Source organism: Epargyreus clarus, unplaced genomic scaffold (assembly GCF_041222505.1).
Source record: "Epargyreus clarus isolate Ecla_fem2 unplaced genomic scaffold, WU_Ecla_fem_2.2 ptg000006l, whole genome shotgun sequence".
Taxonomy (NCBI): Eukaryota; Metazoa; Arthropoda; class Insecta; order Lepidoptera; family Hesperiidae; genus Epargyreus; species Epargyreus clarus.
The window spans coordinates 8,236,937-8,260,673 of NW_027332214.1; the positions used below are offsets into that span (position 1 = coordinate 8,236,937).

At 37.0% G+C, this 23,737-nt stretch overlaps 1 protein-coding gene across 2 annotated transcripts in view; it reads left to right on the forward strand.

Annotated features, from left to right (window-relative positions):
• Window positions 1-23,737, forward strand: part of Pli (E3 ubiquitin-protein ligase pellino) — a 101,929-nt gene that overhangs the window by 20,238 nt on the left and 57,954 nt on the right. For both annotated transcript variants that reach the window (XM_073073952.1, XM_073073953.1), the window contains exon 2: window positions 6,774-6,878. In XM_073073952.1, the coding sequence (XP_072930053.1) occupies window positions 6,774-6,878 (105 nt within the window). The remainder of the gene's footprint in view (window positions 1-6,773; window positions 6,879-23,737) is intronic.

The following is a 23,737-nucleotide window of genomic DNA, read 5'->3' on the forward strand; positions in this document are numbered from 1 at the left end:
GTGCGTCATTCTTTATGTATAATTTAGGAGCATCTGCTAACTTAGATCTGTGTCATTTTAACAGATGTATCTTTGTACATTTATTGTAGTACCGCGTCAGCCTCACAACATAGACCACAACGAAGCCGCCGCTCAAAGCTATATACCATAAAGATATAAAGGAGTAGTTTCACAACGAAGGGTCGGTGATATTGACGAATCGACAGGTGAGTCAAAGGCGCGTGTAGGAGTAATTGTACGTAAACTTCCGTTGTTCCCACACACCACACACCTTACCGGCGCTGCGGCGACCGGACGTGGAGTACTGCTTATCACCACGTGCTTGGCTTGTCAAATATTTACGTTGCGTTCGATGTGGCGCGAGCGGGGAGACGCGGAAGCGGATTGCGTGTGTAGGTGTCAACGGACGAATTTAATGTTTTTCACCCGTTAATAATATTCGATAGATCGATGTTCGCCTACTAAAGGTATTTGACAATTTTGGCGTACTAGAATTTGACGAATTTCGATATTTGGTAGTAAAAATTTGGATAGATTGATTATTTGGTATTAACAACAGGCATAGGCAAGAATTGTCAAATGTCAATCTTTTGTAGGTAAAACATTGGATAGATTGATGAAAATTAAATGATAACGGGCGTTAATCGATATCCCATAATTAAAGACGGTATCTATGCGATAATATATATATTTACTCGAAGGAATTATTAGTTACTGATTATAACTGTTATTACAACACATTAAATTTTATTTGTCTTGTAAAAAAGACGAGTTACAGAGTGGTATTAGCAGAGTAGGCGACATGGCGCCATCGTTAAGACATTAGCAGCCATCCCACTAACTGGTTAGAAAATTGTAGTTTCTCGTATGTTGTAATAACAGTTATCGGGTTTGCATTGAGCCTAACTTGTCGTTGCAAGCTAGTAACTAAGTGTTAGTTTGAACGTAACTTTATCGACGAATCATCGACCTTTTGCGATGTGCTGATTCACAGCTGATAGAAATTCTAAGAAGCGATGATTGGTTTAAGTTCCGTCGAAATCTAAACCGACGATCTTGAGGACTTGAGTAATCTAAGAGCGAAACGAAATCGTAACGCCAGACAAAGGCGAGACTGCACGAACGTACCCGGAACAATTGCATGTAGGGTTGTCACTTGTAAGCTATACTTCTATACTAATATTATATAGAGGAAAACTTTGTCTGTTTGTTTGATTGTAATGAATAGGCTCAAAAACTACCGGACCGATTTTAAAAATTCTTTCACCATTCGAAAGCTACATTATCCACGAGTAACATAGGCTATTTTATATGAAATATATTTGATAAATAGATTTTGAGGTGGCACAAAGTTTGCCGGGTCAACTAGTATAATATATAGATCGTGTTATATTCTAGTAGCTTATACTTATTTATTTATATATATATGCAAGATGTTGAGAATACTTTACGAGTATTCGATTATTATAGAAATATAAATTGTACACTATTCGAAATATAATATGCTTCAATACTTTAGATATTTTCATCACTAATTCAGTCACTGGTTTTATATGAAATACTATTAGTCTTTCTCATAGTGACTTTATGTAAAATAAACATTTACAAAATGTTTCTTGGAATTCCCAAAAATGTCTACTATGAATTCCTTTTTTTATGAAAAACGTTTTTTTTAAATCGGTGACAACCCTAATTGCACCTAGACATGTAAATGTGGCTAATTGTCGGTGTCATGGAATGCCGTAATAAGTGCTTCGTTTGCGTAACATCACCTTCGAACGAACGAAAGAATGGAAATCTCGTACTTGTACTGAAAACGTTAATTTTATTCTATTTAGTCCGAAAACCTTGCGCGATCAAGGTCATGTTTTTTTTGCTACGAAATTGCCCCCGGAAATGAATTAGTTTTTCTTTTAGCTATTCAAATAAGAAATTGGAAAATAATTCGGTAAATTCCCATTTATACAATAGTTTCAACTCAAGCTGGGAATTAATTGAAGTCTAAGAATGTTCGTAATTTCGTTTTTGCATTTAATGGAAACTTATTGAATTGACTTGATTGATTTTTTTTTATGATATAAGAGTAGTAGACGAGCATGCAGTCCACCTGATGGTTAGTGGCTACTGCCGCCCATAGACATCTGTAATCCACTTCAGATTAGATTAGATTAGAGAGGATTAGATATTCCTACCTGAGGTCGGCCACAGATGCGCCGCTACCACTGAGGACTAAGCTGGAACGCCTCGCAAAAGTCTGTCACCCTTACCACACCCTTCAAACCGGAACACAGCAGAGCCCAATATTGCTGTTATTAAGTAGAAATAGTTGTGGCGGTGGTGCCGCCGGAGTCGAACCACAAAGGGTTCTACCACCTTCAGCCGATCACACGTGCATTGCCACTCTTGAGGACCAAGATGATCGCTTCATAATGTGTGCCGAATTATGTGAATTGTCGACTAATTGCGATTGCGGTTACGAAGCTTCATTTTTATAAAAGTAATCAAGCACTCCTGATTGCTTCTGTAGACACGTAATTTATATATAATAAGCTTATTAAAAAACTTGTTGTCTGACATATCTAAACGTTTTTACATATCGCCTTAATATTATAGGCTAAAATCAAGACAAAGAGATAGGTTTCCTTGTTATAAATGTTAGGTTAATTTTGTTTTATAAAATCTAAGCTATATATTTTAATGTCATACGAAATAAGGTCATATGTATTATCGTAATTACGATAGTTACAAGCGACGCAACATAATAACCTTAGGCCAGTAATCAAGAGAATTGTGGTAATTTCTAATACACGTACTTAGGCCGTTTGTCCACCGCCACCGTCACCGAACCGATACCGAGAACGAGATTATTTATAAGCCGATTTTAATAGGACGTGACGGCGATAGTTTGTACACCGCGACCGATAGCGCTGGTTTAGTTTGTTCCAGCTGTCACGTGTTTGACGGCAGTGTATGGACAAGTTCAAATGTGTTTTATATTGCCGGCACATCGGCCCGTCAAAATCTCGGTGCCGATCTACTCGTAATATCGGCGTCCGGGGTGACGGTGCGTGGGTGACGGACGTGCAGTGGACAAGCGGCTATAGTAAATATATGTACGCTATTTCGGCGCCGGCATTAATTATCAGTATCGGTTCGGTGACGGTGGCGATGGACAAACGGCGTTAGTGTACGCCCCTACAGCTATACTGACCCTTTATTAAATTAATCGTAAATAGATTGGTACTTGCACCGAACAATACGTGGCTCTAGTGTCATAATTTATTATCATTGAGTAATTAGGGCGGACAATAAAATAATGCGAGGGAGTGTCATGGAACTTTTTAAGAATGTTCGATTTCGGAGTCTTTCTAAACGTATTCTTGTTTTAGGCAAAGACAGCAATCGACATCCTAAAATAACGTAAGAGTCATAGGATATACCTTATTTGATTTTTTAACTGGAATTATATATTTATGTAGCCCATTTAATTACTTGCCCAGAAATATAAAAATAATTGGGTAAACTTCCGTTTAGCCCATACCTCCGATTGATCTGAATTTTGGTACACATATGGATTTTGACTAGCTGATCAAGAATATCATACTCAAAACCCGCAAATTATATTTTCAAGGTCAAATGGCTGAAAAATTACAGTTACAGTACACCCAAATAATTAGGCCGGAGCCAAATGCAAGCTAAACCGCACACATTTACTAGAAGTATAATAATTGTCCACTATCTTGTGCCTACGTTATGCTCTAAGATCAGGTACAGTGAGACTTTGCGGCGATCCAGCATTCGTGAGAAAATCGCAAAGCGACCATGAAAGTCGCGATGCTGTCATGTCCATTCTCGCGTGTTAATAGCGTTGCAGACGTGTGTTTGCAAAACGCTGAAACCCTGCAAAAAGTGTATAGTTGCTATAGTTGTATATAGAGAATAAAGCGCTAAATGACAAAGTATAGATTGAGTTGTACTCTACTTCTCATATCCAATACGAATAGGTTAATTAACAGTCTATTTTCGCACTATTTCCTCACTTACATTGTATTAATTACAGGAAATCTTTTAAAGTAAACACAGCAATCGGTGTCAACAAAGCGCTTTATTTATAACACGGCACCGGCGATGAGTGGATAAACAGTGTTTGTATGTATTTAGGGCTCAAGTGACCCAGTTCTAGTTTAGCTGAGTGCAGTTATGGTGGTACCGATAGCTTATCGTGCATGTCCGATCGATAAAGCACTCGAAAGTAGGTATGTACATAGTGAGCACCTCTCCTGTAAGCTACGCCATGGGAACGAATATTAGTTTTCTTGGTCGATGTGTCATGAATTTCCCACGGTTGTCTGTTTGTTTGTTGGATAGTAAGTGGGTAATTCTTTACTGGAAGGATAAATAAGTACTAATTACTTCACGAATGATTTGTTAACAAACAGATGCTACGCTGACAAAGCCTGAACACTACTACTCGCGATATAAAGCAATACATAAGACCCGCCCACCTAGGAGGTAGAATTGTAAAAGAATTGTTCAAATTCTATTGAGTAGAGTTGGTGTCATGACCATTTATTTGTATACAGCGTCTATTCAACGGTAATGCCAGTATATTCAACGATTATGTAATTCGTGACATTGAAAATATTCCATTTGTTAACTTGGCACGTGCCACGCCGGCTTGGACGCAACGGCGGTCATGTGTTACGCTGCAGCCACACACTCGACGAGTTGCGAGTGAAATACCGAGAAAAGTGGGCAAAGGCGTAGTGTGGTTACGTTATTCGTCATGCTTGTCTTGTCGGATGCGCTGCCCAGCCTATCTATATTTTGTCTTTTTTAGTGCCAGTCAAAGGAATCAATATTTGAAAAAAATTGATATTTTTAATAAAAAGTAGCAAACGAGCATGCAATCAGCCCCAGATAAGATTAAAGTCCTACCTAAGGTCCGCCACAGACGCTCCTGAGATCTAAATTAAAACGCCTCTTAATGTAGATACATTTACCACACTACTCTTACCGTACCCTTCAAACTAGACTATAGCAACACCTAACACTATTGTTAACCAAAATAAGTGTGGATGTGGCGTTTGCCCAAACGACGCGAACACGGGATTAGGTATGTGGCTGCAAGGGCAATGTTCGCGGCTGTACGTGAAGCAAGTGTGGCTACAGTGTTAGTTCGGGTGGGGAAGCGGCTCGCATCGGTAACAGTGCATCGGCCTCGACCGGTTCTGGTCCGGTCATAATTTACGTCACTAATCTTGACCCATAGATGCGTTGGGCCTGTTCTCGTTTCTGATGTACGTGTCTACGTGTTGAGTGGAGTAGCCACGATGGAAGAGAGATTTAATTTAGCCCATGAAATGTTAGGGATTTCGGTTTATTGAGGAAATTGGATTAAAATTAAGAATATTGTAATGGCTCGACTTGGCGGAGGCACTGCCGTGCCTCCAGATTTTATCGGACGTCTTCAGTGGTACGTATAGCGATTAACATTATGTTTAGTATTGACGTATGAAACATTAAAGGTCGCATAATATAGTTATTGCAATGAATATTTCTCTATGTAGAGAATGATATAGATGTTGTTGTTTTAAAATTTTATTGGACACCATATAAAATCGTACAAACTTTTTTATTCAAATAATTATTTTAATGAATACAGGCAACGTTGTTAAATTTGTAATCGGAAATAATGTTAGATTCCGTTGTTTCATCATCATCATCATCGACCCACATTATTGTCCCACTGCTGGGCACGGGTCTCCTCACAGAATGAGAAGGTTCAGGCCATAGTCCACCGCGCTGGCCAAATGCGTTTTGGTAGACTTCACATACCTTTGAGATTTTTTTTATAAAGCTCTGAGGTATGCAGGTTTCCTCACTATGTTTTCCTTCACCGTTTAAGAAAGTGATAATTCATTTCTAATACGCACATATTTTTTGAAAAATCAAAGGTGCCTGGGATTTTAACTTCGGACCCGTCGATCGGGAGACCGACTTTCTTAACCACTAGGTTATCACTGCTTTTCCGTTGTTTAATTTATGATAATACTTAGCTTTTATAAGTCAGGAATATCTCATGTAGTTTGTGCACATGTGGTCACCTGTAACTTGACCCACGGCATCAAAAGATTTAGACTTGATTTAGCGGAAGTTGTGGGATGCGCCCGATGCACCACCCACGCGTGAATCAACGTATTTTTGTACTACTTTTGTTTTCCATCAACAAGCGCTGGTGAGCGTGGCTTGATAAATGTCTTAAAGAAACTACGAGCTTACTTACTTTACAGAAAAATATATTTCCTTAGACAACTAATTTGCATGTATCGTTGTATTTTAAGAAGGTAGATCCTTCGTGATAAAATAATTTGTTGCATAAGTTTATTAATACTGTTTTCTTGGTTTCTTTGACTTGTACCAATTATTTATCGTTAACTAATTCTATTTTTTCTTTCAAATTATTTAATGGATCCAGTTCGACTAATTGTCTATTTTTTTGTAAAGTATGATTGGTTATCAAAAGATTTATTTATTTTATTCGTTATTTTTGAACACCTTAGCTTAACTTAATGTCTAATGGCATTCTCTGCCAGTCGACCCTGAGTGATTTCGATAGCATATGGTAGGGAAATAGGCATTTAGTAGGCAAACAGTGGCGTAATTACCTTTTATTCCTTCTACTTTTCCTTACTTGACTTTGACTTTATAGTACGTCCTGTTTGTACTGTGAGGTGTAAATTAATTAATAATTAAATATATTTGTCCAACAGTGCTGCGGACAGTGCGGACTCACCGATACTGGAAGAGGCGGGTGAGAGTGGCTCCGAACAGAAACCAAAGCCGCTTGTCAAATATGGCGAACTCGTTATACTCGGGTGAGTACTAGAACTGTTACTGTTTAGCCGTAAGTGTCGTAACATTCGAAAGTTAAACGAAATAGTTTTGAGTTGACGTCGTTCTTTTGTTTAAGAATTGAAGTTTAAAATTTGAAGGTGGAACCCTTTCTGGTTCGACTCCGGCGGCATCACCGCCACACCTATTTCTGCCTTATAACAGCAGTGTCAGGCGCTGCTGTGTTCCGTTTTGAAGGGTGTGGTAAGGGAGATAGACTTTTCCGAGGCGTTCCAGCTTAGTCCTCAGGGGTAGCGGCGCATCTGTGGCCGACCTCAGGTAGGAATATCTAATCCTATCTGGGGTTGATTACAGATGTACATGGGCGGCAGTAACCACTTACCATCAGGTGGACTGCATGCTCGTCTGCTACTTCAATATTATAAAAAAAAAAAATGTGAGCCGTCACGGGACGCCTGGCAGATGTGAAACATCGACATTATTTTGTAAAAGTAATATGCAGATAAGAACATATTGTGATAGGAACTAAATATGTCATATTGATAAAATAAAATATTACGATTTTTTTCCAGATAACGATGACTATTTATTGAATTCGATTGCGCATGGCGACGCGTCGCCACACCGTACACACTACTGTACACGGCATGCGTCGCCACGCCAGAAATCGGTTTTACGTGCGGTTATAGATGTTTCACATCAAAAATATGTTATTAAAATATACAGAAAAAAATAAATTGGCTCCAATATATTAGTAAACTCAAGAATCTTAGCTAGTTATTTCAATATATTACTAAAATCGTAAATTATAAGTATCAATAATGAATGTTTCACAATAAATGCCACTATGATTAGAAAAATTAATTAATTTTTTAATGTTCATATTTATAACAAATAAGAAAAAACTTTCGTGCGCTGCACGCCATCAGCTGATTTTGAAATACAATTCTGTCAGTCTTAATAAATTTATTCTCTGAGAAGAATGACATTAAAATTAATTAATAATTTAAAAACATTGTATGCAATGATTTTTATGTGAATTTTAATCTACCAAGATAGTAGATTTTACATTTGCTGGCGCTCAAAACACACCAAATATACGCGTGCTTAATGCACAGATAAATGCATACTTTAATTATAAAAAAATAATTAACTTACTGATGACTTGATGGTGTGTCATAGTGTGATTTTGCTTTCTTTGCAGAAGGCTGATCACTTTCACTCTCTAAATTATCACGGTCAGACATTTTATTATCAGAAAAATAAGCGGGCAATACTTAAAACATACAAAATACGTCAAGTGGTGTAAAACGAGTTAAAACGACTCCAGTCGCTCTCGCGCGGCGTAGTAATACACACGAATGTCACTGAACACGTTAAACGTCATTATTTTGAATTTTAAGCCTCAAAATGCCTTCTTGTGCAATGCATAAATGCAAAAATTATGCTCGAAAAAGAAACAAGATTCATGGAATCACCTATCACACGTAAATGAAGAGAAATTATTAAATTTTGTTTATTTTTCGTGTTCGATCCGCCATGATTACATGAGTAACCAGAAAGAGACAAAGTATGTTTTTGTCATTGACATGTCATGTCATTGACAAAAACTTTCATTGATTGAATTGAACTGTCATAGATCAATGAAAAAATTTTCATTGATCTATGACCATAGATCAACAGAACAGAAGTGACATTTTATTGAAGCTCACGATGTTCATACGTGTATGTTATAGTTTAAGATCCCACTGCTTAATTTTTATATTAGTGCGTTTTAGTCAAAATATAACTTTTTATAGTTTATTTTAATAAAATAAAATCGATATATGGGAAATTCTGTATCCTAATCTCTAAATTTTCTTCGATATCTGTGGTAAATAATAAAAAATATTACCATAAAATTTATATAGGATAGTATACGGTATTTTAAAATTTCTTTAATTGAATAAATTAACCTAAACATAATTTAATAAACAATCTTTGTATAGCCAGAAATTAATCCTCAAAAAGACCACGGTAAGATTATATAAAATTCGCATGTCACGATGTTAGTTACTGTACTCCTGCGAAACGCTCTTACTGATTTTCATCAAAATTTATATGCATATTCAGTAAGTCTGAGAATTGGCTACTATCTATCAATTTTCATATCTCTTAAGTGATAAGGGTTGTTCACCCTAACATTTTTTTTATTTATATGGCAACACAATGTTTGCTGGGTCAGCTAGTACATTTATAAAATGTACACAACTTTGCAATTAATGGTCGTGTGTAAAATAAAACAATAAACATAAATTAGTAAAGATACTTCGCCGCCTTGAAATTGAATGAAGCCACAAACGGCTTATTAGTAAGTTTTTTTTGAATTCTTGACAAATAAAAACATTTTTAGAGAAAATTTACAAATAAATATCTAATACTGCGTAATTTACATAATAGATAAATAATTATTTCAAATATTTTAGGGACATTTTAGCACGGAGACGTGGCAAAACTTTTTTACGCAACTATTTCAATTCTCAAAACTGGGTACATTTTCTTGTTAGGAGTGAGTAATCTTTACTAATATACGATAATAAATATAAACAATTTTTAAATCGTATATTTTAAACCAGTCGATACATCTGTATAGATACATTCTTTCATCAAATTATATATTTATATAATAATAATTTATTTAGTTAAACTGTACTATAACATTTCTACGTAAACGATGTACTAAAACTATTATCGACAGTTCTGGACATTTTTTACCTTCTGTTCCATTATTTCATTGTCTTTGACAAGCATGAGTATCAATGAGAAATATACGTCCATACGTCCCGTTTTTAACGGGACAGTCCCTTTTTTCGATGCTTCGTGCCGTTGTCTCCGAAATGAACCGTTGCCATTGTCAATTAAGTAACAGTAAATATTATAATTGTGAAAAAAACATGGGGTGCTCCATTTATCAGTTTTCATAAAGCGCCCCGCATTTTTTGCACAATTATACTATTTACTTTTCCTTAAATGATTCCTAGATTGAAAATTATTTTCTACTTTTTAGTTAATTTTATCATAAAAGCGTGTTTTTTATTATTTCTAACTATATTTTTTCAAGTAAAAAGTATTTGACATAAAAAAATCGATGTCCCGTTTTGACTGAAGTAATCATTGGTCACTATATTCCATGGTCAATATTTACGTTTGCGTACACTTGAAACGCAAGGTCAAACACTAGTTGTCTTTTTTTATCACATTGTTCTAATAGCTCTGTCCCTTATAGAACATTTGTCTATGTAGTTAAAGGTAATCGTCGCCACGCCAGAAATCTTTTTTACGTGCGGCTATAGATGTTTCACATCAAAAAATTGCTTTACACCACCGTCTTGAATCAATGGTTCGCGGTGGCATTAGAAGTTTCTACCACATTTTCTTCCAGAAATGCAATGCAAAATGATTTCCGCGTTGGTGGTCTACGGTAAAAGAAGAAAAGTGATAAATGGTCATGTTCAAATAAGATGAAAAGGTTAAGAACCTCTGTTTTAAACAATAAGACCGTCCTTTTGTCAACGTTCCGACTGGCATAGCGGTCACTTTACCGGTCTGTAAAAAAGGTTCCGCGTTCAATCCCCGACCAGCCAGTTGTTTAATTGATGATGTATTTAGATATTCGTTCTAGGTCTGGGTATTTTTGCGTGTCTATGGGATCCACAATATTGGGAATTTTATGAGTGTAGAAAGTTGTGGTAGACAGCGTATGTTGATTCCGTCATATTCTTTCAATTAGGTTAAGTAAATAAAGAATAAAATATCGTTAAACCACGCGAACGGCTGCAGTATTGTTTGGTCCATTGTTTGTCAACATATGCATGACCCCCTAAAGAGACAAAGCACAATAGTTACCATCCCAGTTTATTCACACTTTATTTCACCGCAGTATAAAAGTGTTCGCTACCTGATTCGGAATTTTGCATTGTTCGTCGCATTCCCATTAGAATATTTTTTCGTGTTCCCGAATACTGTAGTCTATTGATTGTACTGTTGCGGATTTCAATTTGAGAAACAATTCTCTAGGCATTACCGGAATGCCGGGATAGTTACTGCAGCAAAAGCGTAATATTATTCGTACAGAAACCGACCACCGAAATATCACATCGTAAATTGATAACCACAAACATTTAGTAATTCATAGAGAGAAGTAATCATAGTTATGCAGCAATTAAGAAAGAAACGGGGAAAAAAGGTATTATCTACAGTCAAAGCTCCACATGCACACTGAATTTTCAATGTCATGCGTGCCAGGGACACACACGGCAACGAGTAGACAAACACCCAGACCTAGAATCCTTACTAATATTATAAATCCGAAAGTTACTCTTTCTGTCTGTCTGTCTGGTTGTCTCTTCTTCACGCCTAAACCACTGAACCGATTTTAATGAAATTTTGTACAAAGATAGTCTGAGAACCGAGATACCGGATATCCCACGGGAACTAGGGATAGCGATCTAAGATCGATTAATCGGAGAATCGATCTTTTGGACCTAAAACATCGATTATTTTAATCGATATTAGTAAGGATTGAATCATAAACTATGCATTTCATCAAGTGATGATCTTTAGCAAAGTTGAAGGTACGAATTTTCAGTTTTATGTATGTTAGTAGGTATGTTATATTATTTTCTTATAAACGCGGGCGAAGCCGCGGGCAAAAACTAGTAGATATATAAATTGATCAATCAACACACACACTGCATCATACTCTTTAATGCTTTAAGAACTGTTTGTAGCGCATACCCTATGTATGTTTTTATTATTCATAGTGTCATAGTAGTATAATAAAAGTGCTCTTCAAATAAGAAGTCTGTAAAAATGTTGAGTTTGTTCACTTTATATATACGAGTATACAAAACTCCTTTGTCTGTTAGTTTGTTTGCGTTTCATAAATAGTACATTTCTTTACCTAACTACTCGTGCACAGACACAGATAAACGCACAATTTTGTAAATATAGCGTAGATATGTAGGATACGACAAGTCTGTCGTAAACCGCGCATATCTCAACTTGTGTAGATCATAACCGATATACAATTTTTACAAAGCTGGGTAAGGAGTTTTTTTTTATATAATATAGAAGTAGTAAACGAGCACACAGTCCACCTGAAGGTAAATCGCTATAACCGTCCAATTGCCATCAATCAACCTCTGATACGATCAAATTCCTATCTGAGAACGGCCACAGATGCGATCTTATTCCTTAGGATCTATGTTAGAACGCCTCGCAAAATTATGCCTCCCGTATTGTGTGATGGTGTGCCATTCAAACTAGATTACAGCACCGCATAACACTGTTGTTATTGTTAGATATGGCTGGGGCGGTGGTTCCACCAGAGTCGAAACACAAAGGGTTCTACCACCTTTAAAAAGCTAGAGCGTCTGTGCGTCCGAAGGCAGCAAGGATGTATAAATTGTTTGTAGCCGATTATAACTCTTTAGTAGGGGTTAGCCTGGCAAAAAAAAAAAACTTTTTAAAAGCAGTCTCTTCTGAAACACGTTGTTTTTGAATCACATATGTATGTACATTTAACAGCATAATATGTTTTGTTTCAATCACATTCCCTCAACGCGATAAATGGTTTCGACCCAATTTAGGGACGCAGATGCTTCAATCATATCGTTTCCTTTTTCCCTCTTTATTGCCCTATCAAATTGTCAGCAGTGGATGTTTGGTAATACGTTTTATGTTTGTACGAAATTGGTACAAGGTACACCTGACCACTCGTCACATCTAATTCGGTGTTATTTTATTGTTAAAGTTGATAAACCCTTTGTACACTCACAGCCCCACACTAGGATTCCCTGTATCGTCGGCGCCATGTACACACATATAGTCGAATAGACAAACACCCAGACCCAGAACAGATATCTAAATTCAACATTCAAATATCTGTCAGACCGGTATGGTGACCGCTCTGCCACGCGAGTCGTCAAAGTGTGAGAGTGTCAAAGGAGCATGCAGTTCACCTGATGTTAAGTTTCACTGCCGCCCATAAACATCTGTAACCATATAGAACAGGGGTTCTTCATAAAGCCGATCACACAGCGGTGCCACTTCTGAAGATGAAGACGGTTGGCTCATATGTACTTAAGTTAGCCGGCATCTACACCTTTTCACAAACGTAAGAATCGTTTAACACTAGAAATAAATGTGACAGTGATATCTCTCCAATGATATACTACCATCTTTTAAATACTTTGAATGTTGTAATAAAAACTAGCTGACCCGGCAAACGTTGTGTTGCCATAAAAATAAAAAAATGTTAAGGGTGAACAACCCTTATCACTTAGGGGTATGAAACTTAGATAGTAGCCGATTCTCAGACCTACTGAATATGCATATAAAATTTGGTGTAAATCGGTATAACCGTTTCGGAGGAGTACGGTAACTAACATTGTGACACGAGAATTTTATACATAACATAAGTCTGCTCATATACGTATAGAGATGGAGATACTTCATCAATAAGCATTACTCTTTCATTTCCTCTACGATACGAAGATAAGGCCTCGATTGATGTATAATAGAGCCTCTATGCAGCTAATAAGCTTGGAATAGCAAGATTTGCAACTCCATCGGACGTGAAGTAGGCACTTGTTTGCATTCAAACGACTCGACTATTCATTCAAGATGTTCGTTTGTTTCAATCATCGATTCGTAAAGCCCTTGGGTTGCCAAGGCTCGTTATGTACTCCAGTTATAATTGACAACGTCTTGACGTTGTGCGATCTAGTGGTAATTAAGGTAATTATAGTACAGTATATATATATATCAGTGAGTGAGTGAGTGACAAAATTACGAACTTTGACTACTTGTAATTCTTAAACTACTGGTTCAAATTGAATGAAATTTGAAATGTACCGTGTCTATACAATGCTTGCTTGGCTCCTGAAAATTCAGGCTTCTAGCTTCATATGCAACGAAGTTACAGGGGCCAAAAATGGGCCGAATTGCTTCGAGAAAAGAATGCTACGGCCGTGCCGCTTTTTTTTGGCTCGACTTGGCGGAGGCACTGCCGTGCCTCCAGATATATCTTCCTTGTCAGGATATTTATGAAACTTTCCTCATAGTGCTGAGGACTTGCAATGCATCTGTAATTTATTTACTCTTTATTGACCATGTTAAAAATAATGTGTGGTGCAAAAGGCGGATTTAATGCTAAATAGCATGTAATCGAACTAAAGTAGAACTAACTCTATCAGGAGTTAATTGCAAATGTCTTTGGGCAGTTGTAGCCACTTACCATCAGGTGGATTGCAATCTCGTTCACTACTTCTAAGTTATAAAAACATTTTAGGCTATAGAAGTGTAACGGACTCCTGTTTCATATGTGGCGGTGGTATCGCTAGTACTCCTTGTTGTATATAACATGAAGCGGTCCAACGCAAGATTAGCAATGCATTAAACATGTTGGTTGCCTTTCGAACAAGATTATCTTTGCATGATTTGCTAGTTTGTTTGTTTCTTCGTTTGTGTGTTTTCATTGTCCATCCGCCTTAACAGCACAATATAAAATACAATACATACCTGCTCTGCGAGAATTGGAAAAGAAAAAGATAGACGCCCTAGAAATGTGGTGTTGGCAAAGAATGCTTGGAGTTTCATGGACCGAGTTTCGCACAAATGTCTCCATCCTCCAAGAACTCGGGATCAAACAGCGTCTATCTACACTAGTACAAACTCGTATACTCAAATTCTTTGGGCATATTACAAGACGAAATAATGACTCCATTGAACGGCTTGTCGTGCAGGGCGGAGTGGAAGGAACCAGATCTCGCGGACGATCACCCACGCGATGGACAGATCAAGTGAAATCAGCTGTAGGTGGCCCTGTACACGAGTGCTCTAGAATGGCCACCAGTAGAGTGAAATGGCGAAATGTCGTGAGGCGAGTGACATCAGCCCCCACACACAACACATGATGACCACGACCGCTCTGACAAGAGCGAAACGACTGAGAAGAAGACCTGCTCTGCACACCCAAAAATAAAGGAAAAACCAAACATAAAACTCTATACGACGGATGTTATCGCTAAAATAACGATTACAACCAGACACCCTCTAAGCGGAGTCGAGACACCCCAATGCGAGCTATAGTGCGTAGCGGACACATATTAATATGTAGCGACACGTGCCGATCCTTTTCTGTTTTCATACAAACATCGCACGTCATTAACCACTCTGTAAACAAACGTAGAATACATAAATAAGTTGTTAATGTTAGTGTAAACATTTAAGAAATCGCGACAATGTACCGTTGGAAACACTGTTTCTGTTTATTTTGCACTTTTTCATGTAAATTGTGCATCATACATCGCCAGGGTCAAATACGGGATGAGTACGGCCTCTATTTATATAAGAATGTTCTCTGCTTAATAACAGCAGTGGTAAGCGCTGCTCTATTCCTGTTTGAAGGGTGTGGCATTGGTGCCACACTGATCCGAGGTGTTCCAACTTAGTCCTCAGAAGTAGCATCAGAAAATGCATCAGTAACCCAATACTTTAATATTATTGGGATTCGTTAAATATCTGGTGGTAGTAATAGGAGTCATCTTATCTGGGGTTGATTGTAAATGTCCATGGGTGGCAATTACTCAAAGACTTATACGTGGCGTTTTAACTTCTTCCGAAGCAACAGTGAGCAACCTATCTGTGTGGCTAGTCTCAGATAGGTCTATGATCCTATCTGAAGTCAGCTCATCATTTTATCCCATCAAAATCAACCCAGTACTGACTCACTGCTGCTGGGCACGGGTCTCCTATCATAAAAAGAAGGATAAGGCCATAATCCACCGCGCTGGCCAAGTGCGTATTGGTAGACTTCACATACATTTGAGATTTTTTTTTAATCTCTCAGGTATGCAGGTTTCCTTACGATGTTATCCTTCACCGTTTAGCAAGTGGTAATTAATTTCTAATACGCACATAACTTTGAAAAATCAGAAATGTCTGCGTAGGATTTGAACTTCGGACCCCTCGACCGAGAGGCCAAGTTTCTTAACCACTAGGGTATCACTGCTTTTTATATTATATTTTATCCCATAGGTAATAAAAATTATTGTGATGGCTTGCAATAGTAATAGACATGACTATTGACTATACACATTAATTTCATTTATTCAACAGACTAAGTATTCTTGCATTAAAGTATGTAACTAAGCATAAAGCCGGATTATCTTTATCAGCATTAGTACTGAGAGTGGGATGACGATAGTAACTTTCTCGTAATTACTATTTAAAAAGTATCGTACGACCATCCAAGAATGCAATACATGCGATTTTAAGTACCTAAACGACTATTACTAAACGACTTTATCTGACTCTTAATTATTTTTATATTCCACTGTACGGTTCGTTATTTTCATGTAATATCCACTTTTTCTATTATTGTACCATTACCAGAACGCTATCAGTGTCATCCTGTAAGCTTATATTAATAAAAGAATATTACTTTCTATAAAAAGCACTTTGGAGCATTATAAAGAAATTATTATTAAGAAACATAGCAAGTTAAACTTGGTAAATAAAGAAATATTTCATTAAAAACACCGGGACAGGGAAACTAAATAAAAGCTTGTACCTAATATAATCGAAACCCAAAAATTACATCCGAATTGGATTGCTATTTCAGTGAATCCAATGAAATGTTCAAGAATTGTTTGTTTTTAGCATAGATTAGTAAAGATACTTCGCCGCCTTGAAATTGAATGAAGCCACAAATGGCTTATTTTAGTAAGTTCTTTTTTTGAATCCTTGACAAATAAAATCATTTTTAGAGAAAATTTACGAATAAATAACTAATTTACGTAATAATTACGTAATTTACGTAATAATTACGTAATTTACGTAATAAATAAATAATTATTTCAAATATTTTAGGGACATTTTAGCACGGAGACGTGGCAAAACTTTTTTACGCGACTATTTCAATTCTCAAAACTGGGTACATTTTCTTGTTAGGCGTGAGTAATCTTTACTAATCTATGGTTTTTAGGTAAATAAGTATTGTAAATGGTAGTAAGTATTTGAGTATGCCAAACAATAAAAACTTAACACATTGTTGTAACATATTTCATAGTTTATTTGCATAAAAAATGTTGTGTAAACTACTAAATAACTCACTAATTGTAGCAAAGAATCTATTGAATAGTTAGTTCAGGGTTCTTTAGGGTTCCGTACCCAAAGGGTAAAAACGGAACCCTATTACTAAGTTTCCGCCGTATGTCCGTCTGACACTATCTCTTGAACCGTAATATATAGACATTTGATTTTTTTTACAATGTACATATTACGTTAGGCGGTATAACAATAAATACTAAAAATAAAAAAACTGAATCTAAAGGGGGTCCAAATACAAGAAATCTACGCCTTACCACTATCGCCATCTGTGTTCATATATAATAAGTTGTGTGCTCTACACAATTGTGTGTGTTCTACACAGTATGCATCACACATCGGTACTATAAATCGGTAGTTTAAAGGTGGTAGAACCCTTTGTGGTTCGACTCCGGCGGCACCACCGCCACACCTATGTCTGCCTTATAACAGCAGTTTTAAGCGCTGCTGTGTTCTGGTTTGAAGGGTGTGGCGGTAAGGGAGACATACTTTTCCGAGGCGTTTCAGCTTAGTCCTCAGGAGTAGCGGCGCATCTGTGGTCGACCTCAGGTAGGAATATCTAAATCTATCTGGGGTTAATTACAGATGTCCATGGGCGGCAGTAGCCACTTACCATCAGGTGGACTGCATGCTCGTCTGCTACTCCTATATTATAAAAAAAATACAGGAAATTGTCATCTATTTCGTTACTTGCATGAACGTTTGGTGGTACGGAACCCTCCATATGCGAGTTCGACTCGCACTCGGCCAATTATTTAACACATTAACCGAAAGTTCATGATCCGTTACCGATTAACGGTGGATTAGAACGGTTAATTATTTTTTGTTATATTTCAAGAAATAATTGAATAAATAATGCACGGTTCCTTGGGTGGTTTTTGCATAACTCGTATAATTTTGATGATTAATGGGTACATTGCTACTGGAAATGGAAATAATAACGTTACATACTGGTTTCATTAAAAATTAAAAATGGTATATATATCACAGACCGGTTTTTGGTGCAAAAGTTCTTTTAATGATATTTTTGAAGGTTAAAAGTTCGATCCTCGGCCAGAGTAATCTGAATGATGAATTTATAAATCTCTTCTGGACCTGGGTGTGTGTATTATTCTTTGTGTGTTTGTGGCACCCACGATACAGGGCATCTTATGTCGGTCTGTGAGTGTAAAAACGTAGAAAGCGTTATCTTTATAATAGATGTAAATAACATACATACGAGGGTGCGTTTTTAAGTTCGCGGAATGAGGGACAAGGAGGGAAAATAAAATGTCAAAATTATTTTTCTTTTTCTACATATTCTCCTGCAAGACGAATACATTTTTAAGATCTTTGTATTAACTTATTTAAACCCTCATAAAAAATGTTTCGTCCTTGTCGGAAAAATTGCGTCCTTAACTTCTTCGTCTGTAGAAAATTTATTTCCACGAAGCTCTTTTTTCATTTTTGGAAAGAGATAATAATCGCTGGGAGCCAGGTCTGGCCTATAGGGTGGGTGATTTAAAATATCAAAGCTCACCTTATGCAGGGCAGCCAGTGCAATACGGCTTTTGTGTACGGGCGCATTGTCGTGCAACAGCAGGACACCTCTGGTTGATTTTCCCCGCCTTTTTTCTTTGATGGCTTCTTTTAACCGCTCCAGGATAGTTGCGTAATATTCTCCGGTTATAGAGACACCTTTATCTTTATAATCTATTAACAAAATTCCTTCTGAATCCCAAAAGACTGTCGCCATGAATTTTCCGGCCGATTGTGACACCTTAAACCTTTTAGGAGGTGCTGTACCCTTTTTATGCCACTGCATGAAGTCTTGTTTAGACTCAGGTTCATAATGGTGAACCCAAGTTTCATCTCAAGTAACAATTCGATTCAATACAATATCTTTATCTTCTCCACAGAGGTCCAAAAACGCACGGGAACATTCAACGCGCTGTTGTTTTTGAGGCGGCGTGAGCATTCTCGGCACCCACCGCGCGCTGACCTTAGTCATGCCAAGATGGTCATGCAGAAATTTAAAAATGCTTGTATCCGATACTCCAACCATTTCTGCAAGCTGTTCCTTCTTTAGCCGAGCATCTTCCAGTACTAATTTTTCGACTTTCGCCATCGTTTCCGGAGTGGTCACCTCAACAGACCGTCTGGGTCGTGGGTCGTCTTCAAGTGAATCCCTGCCTAGCTTAAAAAGGTTGTTCCACTTGTAAACCATCGTTTTTCCAGGGCAAGAGTCCCCGTAAACCGATGACATCTTTTCCATTATGATTTGCACAGACTTTCCTTGCTTGGTAAGGAACTTTATAACGGCGCGATGCTCGATTTTCTCCATACTTTATTTTTTTTTCCGGATTGAGTTGTTTAATTGTCGATAGTTTTAAAACTAATGATGCAATTGTGATAAAACTTTATATTTATACTATTTATGAGTCACTTAACACGTACCGCCCTTAACAAGCCCGCTATCATCCCTCCAACCCCGCCATTCCGCGGACTTAAAAACGCGCCCTCGTATATGCTAATTGTTTGTTAAATAGACGCTCAAATATGACGTTGTATTGCCACTTCATGGTTGTAAAACAGATGAAATTTAAAGTTGCTGAAAGTCTATTTATTCATATGTTATCTATCATTTAAAGATAATCGTAACGATGTCGCATATAAATTTCATCTATTATTCAATTCTTATCTGGACATCGTGTCACACTTCCTTATACGGTGACAGGTTCCTACGAGTCGCTGTATGCCCATATAGGAGTATTTCCATTTTGGTCTACAGGTTGTCACATTCACATGTGCCATGTTATCTATAGACATGGCATCGATTTGAATGACAGATACGCCCTGAGACTACGCTTCGGTGCAATCACTGAATTTAAATTAGTTGTCATCTTAATGAATACGACAAACATTTTTAATGGAAAGCTTCAAAGCGGAACAGCAGCGCTTAAGACTGCTGTTATTAGGCAGAAGTAGGTGTGGCAGTAATGCCTCCGGATTCGAACCACAGAGGGCTCTACCACCTGCAGGCTTATACTTACTTAATTATTACATACACCACATTACAATTTGTGAATCGGTCATATTAGTACAGATATGTGTGGTGGTCAAAACTTAATCTCATTTTTCTTTAAAAATGGACACACATCTCCACGATACAACGCTGCCATTAGCCATACATAAGTCCCACAGTCTATTCGTAAGTGCTCCTCAGTTAGAAAATATCGCGTATCTAACGCCTACCACCAATAATAATGCCACATATTTACGATTTCATGGCGCATCTATGATTTTAAATATCTGTGGCAAGATCCAACGCACGTGATTTTTAGAGAAACAAATCAAATATGTTAGATACACTTGACGTGATATATTTGATTGGATGTGGTATCGATTGAACATGTTCGAACGTGTGTTCATCTCGTAGCGAAGTTCATTAATCTTAGAAGTTTTTTTGCCGCCTTATAAATTGAGTGTTTTTGTATGTTACTTCGGCGCATAGGTATCTAATTATTCATATAAAACTTAACATTCACGGTCGTTGATAAGATGACATGCTATAAAACAGCAAAAAGTTTAATTCCAAATGAAAATATAAAATAAAAATAGGGTACCAATCCATGATCATAATCATAAGTATCTTAGAATAGACCAGGGGTTCCCAATCTTTTGTAACCCGCGGCGCAGTTACAAGTTTAATATTCTTTCACGGCGCCCTGTGCCCTGCCCTAGCTAACTATTTGAAGAAGACAGTCGAAAGAAATAGGTAACTACAATAATAGTAGTTACCTTAGGTTGATCGAAACGAAATTTAAAACACCACAATATGAAATTGTACAATACGTTATTATAAAATAATTTAAACGGAAAACAACAAGAAAGACTTGAGGATAACAGAAATAGAATACGATATGTATTCAGTCAAATCAATGTGAAGGGTGAGCTTAGTTATCGCCGTGCAGTTTTTCAAAGCGGGGAATATCACTTGAAACTGCTATTCTTATTTCTTGCTCCACATTGATCCGATATTTGTTCTTTATCACAGCTACATCTGAAAACCCAGCTTCACATAGATATGATATTGCAAACGGAATGAAATTTTTTAATGCTTTGGATGTTAAATTTGGATATTCATTTTGAATCGATGACCAAAACGCCAATATTTGTGGTGTCCAATGATTAGAGGATCGACTCACGGCGCCCCTCTTTACTTTCTACCCCTGGAATAGACCATATTCATATACCTATCGAAAACTTATACCGGATAATACCACCCAAGATTATGAATTTATGTTTATTGTCCTCTTTAAGATACCGAGTATCATACCGATTGATAGATCCACCGTCGATCGATGTCATCGATTTTCAATAACCACACTAATCGGTCGATCCCATCGATCGACGATAGAATAGATCCGTCATCATCCAATACATTTTAAAAGACTACTGTTGCAAACAGCGATCTATTCTAAACGCAATTATCGATTGACGATGGTTCATTCATCGTTCGATCATCAGTTGTCGTTTTATCGACCAGTGTACCGTAGAACTTGCCATAAGTTGCAATGATAATTTACAGGCAGGTGGGCTACAAGATTATTTACTACTGTATTCTTATAAACAAAATTAAATACTTTAGTTTATGTAGATACGTGACGAGAGTGTCCAAAATTCAATTCAGAAATCTAAATATATATAATTCAAAGGTGACTGACTGACATAGTGATCTATCAACGCACAGCCCAAACCACTGGACGGATCGGGCTGAAATTTGGCATGCAGGTAGATTTTATGACGTAGGCATCCGCTAAGAACGGATTTTGATCAATTCTACCCCCAAGGGCATAAAATTATTACCTCGTTACGCGAGCGAAGCCGCGGGCAAAAGCTCGTTTAAAATAAAATTATTTTCATATAAACTTGTCCATTTATTTTGTATTCGACTAATTCGAAGTAGTCTACCGTATGTTGAGTAGGGACACGGGTCTTCGGACATTCGATCGTTTGTGACCCCTAAAATTATCTGCAATTCAATACTAACCAGCGTATCCGGTAACGTAATGCTTTAAACTAGTGTCAACAAATCAATATACGATGTTTATGTTTTATTTATACCGGATACGGAATCCGTTTACATTGTAGACCTATTTGATTGTCATATGAGACAATATTTGATATTCCATTTGACAAATGTTGGTATAAGTTGGACAAATATTAGATAAATGTTCATAATATTACGTGTATAAGAAAGATGTAGGTATCCATTACATAACTTTTGGCGTGTCAATATTATGCTAATGTATGCCTTATTTTAGAGTAGGTACATGTTTATCGATTCGATAATTTAATATTCCAATTTTTATAATGTACAAGTGTCTTAAAATTCCTTTCACATGTGGATTCTAAAGAAAAGTTATTACTATTTAATTAATAATAATTTAATTGCTGCTGTTGTCTTTGGATGAACTCGCGATTAATCTTATAGAGCAGTATACTAGCCTAGATTAGAATAATTGCAGAGATTCCAGGTTTCACACCATTCTAGCAGAGAGGGCATAAAATCCTTTGAACCATCAGACGTCATAAATTTGCCGACATGCATTAAATATAACATATTCCAAGAATGAGAGAATACATATGTAAGTAACGTTGACTTTAGACTAAATGGTTACAATAAAGCAATTAAGTTAATTTCGCGTTTCTAGATTCTAGAGATAATACGATTTCATGTTTTCCTATTCATGTATAAGTTTGGTCGTAAAAATATTTTTTCTCGTATTATTTTCTACTCAACCGCAATGCAGGCTGCGTGCAAACGCATAACGTTGAATGATCCATGATTGATTTTAAGACTCAGCCGTGAAATTACTTCCGTACCGACAACGTCGTAACCACGTAATGGGCATTATACACTTTATATCATATTTACATCAGTCACGAAATCTAGTTATTCCTAAAGTAGTAATTATTATTAAAATAAAAAACCGCCTGGTTAATGATAATTAACTGAACAGGAAATAATGTAGTCTATATCACTCCCACAGTTTAAACGTATCCAAGTGGGAGATGTCAAAGAAACAAACATAACTATAGATACATACATACGCTCAAAAACATTATTCACCACGTTCAACGTTAGATATTATGTCGTCATTATAATCTTCAGTTACGTGATATACGAGTATCTTCACCGAACTAATAGAACTATATGTGGTTCGACTCGGATGGCACTGCCGCCATTCCTATTTCTGCCTTATGACTGCAGTGTTAACCGCTGCTGTATTCCGGTTTGAACACACCGTTAAATATAAGAGAGCGACATTACGTGAGGTATTGTAACATTTGTAACTTAGTCCGCAGTGACAACAACGCTTGTGTGGCCGATTTTATATGGGACTCCAATCCTAGCCAGGATTGTTTACAGATGTACAAAGATGCTAGTGACCAGTTTTCATCAGGGTGACTGCACGCTCGTTTTGCTTCTTTAATTATACAAAATCAAATCAAACACAATGAGCTTCCGAATGTGTCTTGTTTCACATCTATTTCTGTCAATTCGCCATGCGCTAAATTTAGGAGACTTATTAAATTCTTCAATTCATTAGGTCGTCAAACGATGACGGTAGACTTCCGTAATTGGAGTGGTTGCTACGTGTTCGTGAAATAGGATCACCAACCTACTATTATATTGAACATTAGGGATGGCGACTCATTCCGAAAAAGATCGATCCTTGAATAG